Source organism: Porites lutea, chromosome 10 (assembly GCF_958299795.1).
Source record: "Porites lutea chromosome 10, jaPorLute2.1, whole genome shotgun sequence".
In the NCBI taxonomy this organism is placed as follows: Eukaryota; Metazoa; Cnidaria; class Anthozoa; order Scleractinia; family Poritidae; genus Porites; species Porites lutea.
The window spans coordinates 13,705,292-13,711,257 of record NC_133210.1 but is presented as its reverse complement, the minus strand read 5'-3'; the positions used below and the strand labels follow the sequence as shown (position 1 = coordinate 13,711,257).

General features: G+C 39.1%; 1 protein-coding gene across 1 annotated transcript; it reads right to left on the bottom strand.

Moving 5' to 3' along the window:
* Positions 1–534: 534 nt before the first annotated feature.
* On the bottom strand, positions 535–1,424 carry LOC140949540 (uncharacterized). The gene is made up of 2 exons (XM_073398701.1): positions 965–1,424; positions 535–542 (listed from the first exon to the last, which is right to left on the bottom strand). Exons 1-2 carry the CDS (start codon positions 1,422–1,424, stop codon positions 535–537), a joined length of 468 nt encoding a protein of 155 aa, XP_073254802.1.
* Positions 1,425–5,966: the final 4,542 nt, after the last annotated feature.

The window sequence follows — 5,966 nt, the reverse complement described above, 5'->3', positions numbered from 1 at the left end:
TGCCCCTTAACAATGGCGCATCGTTACATGACAATACCGATTTGAGAATAATTTTTTAGCAATGAGAACAAAAATAATAATATAAAAATATTAGCAACAATAATAATAACAATCAAAAATTTACGTGAACTACAGAAGATCACTATGCTACCTGGGACATCTCATATCCCAAGAAGTTGGTTTTATCCATCAAGAGAAGCTTTCTATCTAGCCTGTGAATACAGCCATTTCTCTTTACTTGCAGGTTTTTAAAATGAGGAAGTGGTAACCACCTGCACTGTCCAACTGACACTGTACTTAAATAAATACTCTTTTACAAGTCCAAGTAGGTACATAATAATGGCCTTACTGGATTAAACATTCCAATACCAGACAATACTATCTCCATATTCTTTCAAATTATGTCATCACACCAAGAGGGTCTATCGTTGATGTCCACCTCAGGGCTGGACACTCTCTTCCTTCTCTGTTTTCAAGTCACAGAAATTACCATAAATTTACTGTAAAATGTGAGCTAAACGTGATCTGGAAGGATCACATATCTAAAGATAAAAGATAAAATGCAGTCATATAGTGCCATACTCCATAATTTTCCGTGGCCCTTAACATTACCATAACTCTTAATTAATTAAAAAAACTACTTTATTCAACACAATTAGGGCTAATTATAAAAATTAAAAATCAAATAATTCGTAGACAGATATGTCTTAAGCTTAGTTTTAAATACAGTAACTGACGATGATCGCCTTATATCCAATGGTGACTTATTCCCGAATTTTGCAGCAGCAGCAGAGTATGCACTATCACCATAGGTTTATTAATTTAGCCACGGGCTCGTTAAGCAAATGCTTGTTTGAAGATCGTAAAACGCGGCCCGAGTTCCTATACTTCACCAGATCTTTGACGTAGCTAGGTGTTTGACCGTTTAGAGCCTTATAAGTCAGTAACAATATTTTAAAAATACCTCTATGGTGCACAGGGAGCCAGCGTAAACGCCTAAGAATCGGTGTGATATAATCATCCCTTCTCGACATGGTAACAAGGCGAGCTGCTGAATTCTGCGCAAGTTGAAGTCTATCAATCAGATACTTTGGAAGACCATAGTACAGGGCATTACAAGAATCTAAACGCGAGGTTATGTAAGTGGGAACAATAGTCTTGGCAGTGTCATGGGATAAATATCGCCTAACCTTGGCAATACCGCAAATGCGGAAAAACGCGATCTTGCAGGTCATTTTAACGTGCTCACTGAAATCGAAATACTGATCAAACCCAACTCCTAGATTTTTAGCATGTTCCCAGGGACTGATAACATCATCTCCGATTTGGGTGTGGTTGAGGGGAGGACGTGGTCGATATCTTGAACCAACAACTAAAAGTTCCCTCTTATCTTGATTCATCAGCTTAAGTTTATTACACAGCATCCCGTCAGCAATATCTTCGTAACACACAGCTCAACTGTCTCCTTCGCGTTGGATGTATGGTTAGGGCAGTAAGACATAAAACGAGAGATGTAATCGTGTTTCATCTGTATACAGATGAAATGGTATGCCATGCTTTCTGGCTACAGTAAAGTAACTAACACGGGATCCTTGCGGCACTCCGTATTGCAGATCGTTTAGTGACGAATCAATACCATTAACAGAAACAAACTGCTTACGTAACTGAAGATATGAAAGAAACCAATTAAGAGCAGTGTCCCTAATGCCGAAACGATTCGCCAGTCCTGATACCAAGATCGTGGGATCGACAGTATCAAATGCAGCCGACAAGTCAAGCAATAGTAGAACAACAGATTTGTTGTCGTCAACAGTTTTCAAAATGTTATTATGGACTCTGACAAGTGCGGTTTCAGTACTGTGACAACATTTATACGCTGATTGAAATTCTTCAAGTAAACCGTCCTTACCATTAAGATGATCACATAATTGTGCTGCAACTGCTTTCTCGGTGACTTTTGATAGAAAATACAAATTCGATACTGGCTGAAAATTTGAAAAGTTCTCACGATCAGCTCCGCTCTTTTTTAACAATGGCTTAATCACGGCAACTTTGAATCTATCGGGCACTTGGCCACCTTGAAGCGACAAGTTAACTATAGTACGGGTTATTATTGGAACTAGTCGATGCTCACACCGTTGAAACACAGACCATGGAATAGGATCAAGTGCACAGGACTTTGTCCACAGGTTGTTAACATAACCAGAGATCACTTCCTCATCTACCAGCCTGAATTCACTAAGAAACTGACAGGCCAAACAGGACTCGGTTTTAGTACTACAAGGTGTTACATGGCTGTCATTTGGAATTCGAGAAAACGTGTCAAGATCATTGCGAAATCTGACAATTTTGTTGGTAAAGAAATCTACAAATGATTCAGACAAATTGTCAGTGCCAGATGGATAACGTTGGGCGGGGTTGGAGTTTAGAAGTTTCCCTACTGATTAGCTAACAAGGAGCTCAACGGGAACCTGCCCACAATTTCAACAAGTCTCCAGATATTTCGGTTGCAGTTTGGCAACCACTGTTGGAGAAGCAAGAATGAGACTGTTTCCCAACTACAGTACTTCTTTAAGTACCAAAACAGAGCAGCCACTCAAGGGGGCACATTGACCAACTAGAAAGAGACACCAGTCTTACATCTTCATCTGCCATGGCTAACAGACAGGAATGGTACAGACTTATTAAATCGGTGTGGGTGTGCCCAACATAGATAGAGAACCCTGTGAAGATTTAACTTAATGCCACTGAAAAATTCATTCAACAGACTGACTGGCAATAGGGTAAAGTCTGCAGACAAACTTAGAGGCTTATCATAGCTTTCATAGACAAGAGAGACAGTGAAGGCCTGAACCCTAACTTCCAAATGCAACACTGCTGCCTAGGTGCCTCAGTTGGGAAAGTGCTGGTCTGCTGACTGGTTAGGTCACGGGTTCAAACCCCAGCAGGACCAACAATCAAGGTCCTAAATAACCGAGAAGAAGCTGCTGTCTTGATGTCTTTGTAATGACATCTGCAAATGGTTAGACTTTTTAAGTCTTCCTGGATAAGGATGAAAAACTGTAGGTCTCATCTCACAGCAATTTCACTTATCTGGTTCTTGTGTGACATAAAAGAACCCACATCACTGTTCAAAAAGAGTTTCAAAAGGACTTTCCTGTACTGAGTGGCTGATCTGTAAGGAGAGATCTTAATATAGGGATAACCACATGATCTTCCAACGTTGAGGTGTTGTAATGCCTATTTGTAAACAGTATAAATTCTATGACATTTGAGGTAGGTTGAGGTCATGATTAATCTTGAGTTCAATCTCAGAAGCATCTCTCCCAGGGACACAAAGACTAGTAAAAGAACCGCACAGCTTATATTTACAGTCAAGTATTATGGAAATCAGCTTTTGTTCTACAGATCAGGAAGAGCAATTAGGGACTACTTGGGAGTACATAACTTTCATTGACTATACTTAAAGAGTTGCTGAAAGTTCGTTTCCCTTGTTTAGGAGGTAAAGTATTTGTTACAACATAAAAACTTTATTCGGGGCTCACTCCGCACAAAGTCCACTACATGTAGCTGAGTGTGACCTGCTGGAGCAACAATATTAATTTGCCCATTTGCACAAGTTGATTTTTCTACATCTACCTATGTCTCACCCTGGATACAGGCAAACCTCACATAAAAGTGTAATTATTGATTTAAGCAAAAAATGACAATGAACAATTTAGAAAATGATCTGAAAAGAGAAATTGATCAAAATTGAAATTAGACTTAAAATCTGCAAACAAAATGCAAGACAAAGAGTAATAGGGGTCATTGTTTTCTGAAATGTCTGGTATGTAAATAACCATGGCAGGTTGCCATATAGCAGGTCTTTTACAGAGTTCCAACAATTCTACCAAATAAACCTTCTGCTCAACAAATGAGCTATACAGATATTGCGATCATCAAAATCGGTGTCATTCAGCCCATATCGACCCCAACATGTGAACATTTTAGGCTATCATTGAATTATTTCACAACTAGTGTGTTTGAATAGTTTTCGCTAATCTCCAAACACAATAGTAAGCCGAGATGCAGTCCTCCACTCCATCGACAAAATAAACTGTGAAATTTGGAAACAATAACATCTTTGTCTCTTCAATTCAAAGTATTTGTCACGGAACCAATTTTCACTTCCTTATAAGCCAAACACATGTCCTTTCTATCCAGTGTGCGACAAATTTTACTGCCCTGATGAATTCTTCCTGCAAAGATTATTGATGCCCTGCATGTTAATTAACTTACTTAAAATCTTGATACATACATTGCACTGTGTTCAGATTAAGTGGTAATTATTGTTTCAAAGGAATTAAGCCCAACAGGAAGATTTTCTAAGTGGAATTTGAAGAAAAACATCCCTGTGTTTTTAAAAATTAATAAATGTGACTATCAGGATTTTTAACAAGTGACCTTAAACATTCCTCATCATTTTCAGAGGATAAAAAAATGTTCTAGAAGGGTGTTTTAATTATGCCGCTCCTGGGAACAATGAACATCAGCTTTTTTTTGATTTACAGATTAATAACCGACCTTATAGATTTTGCTCATTTTTATTCAGACAACAGGAGAACGTCCAAGTAACGTGTTGCCGGCTCAGGGAACAACTTAATTTAATTAAAGTTAAAGTTTCGTAAGTTACATTGGTTACGTAAGTTACGTCAGTTACCTAACAAAATAAATTTTGTTTTAAGTTTAAAATAAACGAAATCTCTTGTGCACAAAAACATTAATGAAAGACTTTGAATATTTTTGACAATAAAACTGTTTTGTCACCCCTTGGGACCTGCAAGATCAGTCAATGAATTAAAACCAAAGATTATCGCTTTTTTATTTATCGCCGGTTTTTTTTTTTTTTTTTTTTTTTTTTTTTCAAGGATTTTTTCCCCTTTTTTCAACCCGCTGCTTGAATACATGACGGATTAAATTAAAACAGAGTTGCACTTACGATTCTCCTAAGATCATGAGACTGGCATTAAGCAGACAGGGAAGTGGGTGATAGGCAAGAAATAAAGGGTAGCCCAATGTTAATTCATCGAACCAAAGATCGGTTGTTCCACTTTCAAGAAGTTCTTTCAAGTAAAGTGCTTCGACTTGATGTGAGTACATATCCCCTCCGTGCGCATACCCGGTGTTGCTTGTCAAGTAGGAGTTAGAGTTGGAGACCAGTGAGAAGAAAAACGATGAACTCGCGGAAAACAGAACAACGCAGCTCAACCAATGCGGAATGTCAAACTCTGTCTGAGAATCTTCTTGGCCGTCTCCGGCAATGTGTAATGGATCTTGATCGCCCATCTTCAGTTTTGAGTTTTGCGGTCTAAAAAACTTACATGTAGTAATGCAATGGTGACATGATCTGCCGCTTATATCCTCCTTAAATTGGGGATCTGCGAAAAAGGACCAATAGCTTATCGTTAATTTTTAAGCATGCCATTCCTTGTTCCGCCCACGCAGGAAACGCGCAAGATGCCGGCGTGCTCAAGTTAAACACCGACCAACTCGCAGGCGAAGTACTGATAATCCCATGTAGCGACTGTGGTGTTGTTTGTAATCGGGTTGTTGCGCTCTTTAACATCTGCTGTGGTTTTATTTGTGGCTAAATCCGCGGAAATGTTTATGTAGATCGGGCCAGCAGGCGTACCGCGTTCTAATGTCTTCCCGGCAAGTTTGTGATATCGTTCCTTTCGGGAGATTATTGCCATCGATACTGGAGGTCATGACACACTGATGTTACCTTATCCTTCCATAAAGTTGCCGAAAGCACATGTAACAAGATACTTATTCCCCTGGCATCAATATTCCACAACAAAGAGAGCTGTACTGATAAAACATTTCCCTCCGTCTCGCGTGCGTCAAGGTTCATGTTCAAATATATAACGCTCACACTGTTTTGGTAGCAGACCGCAGTCAAATGCAATGCGGTAACAGTCGGA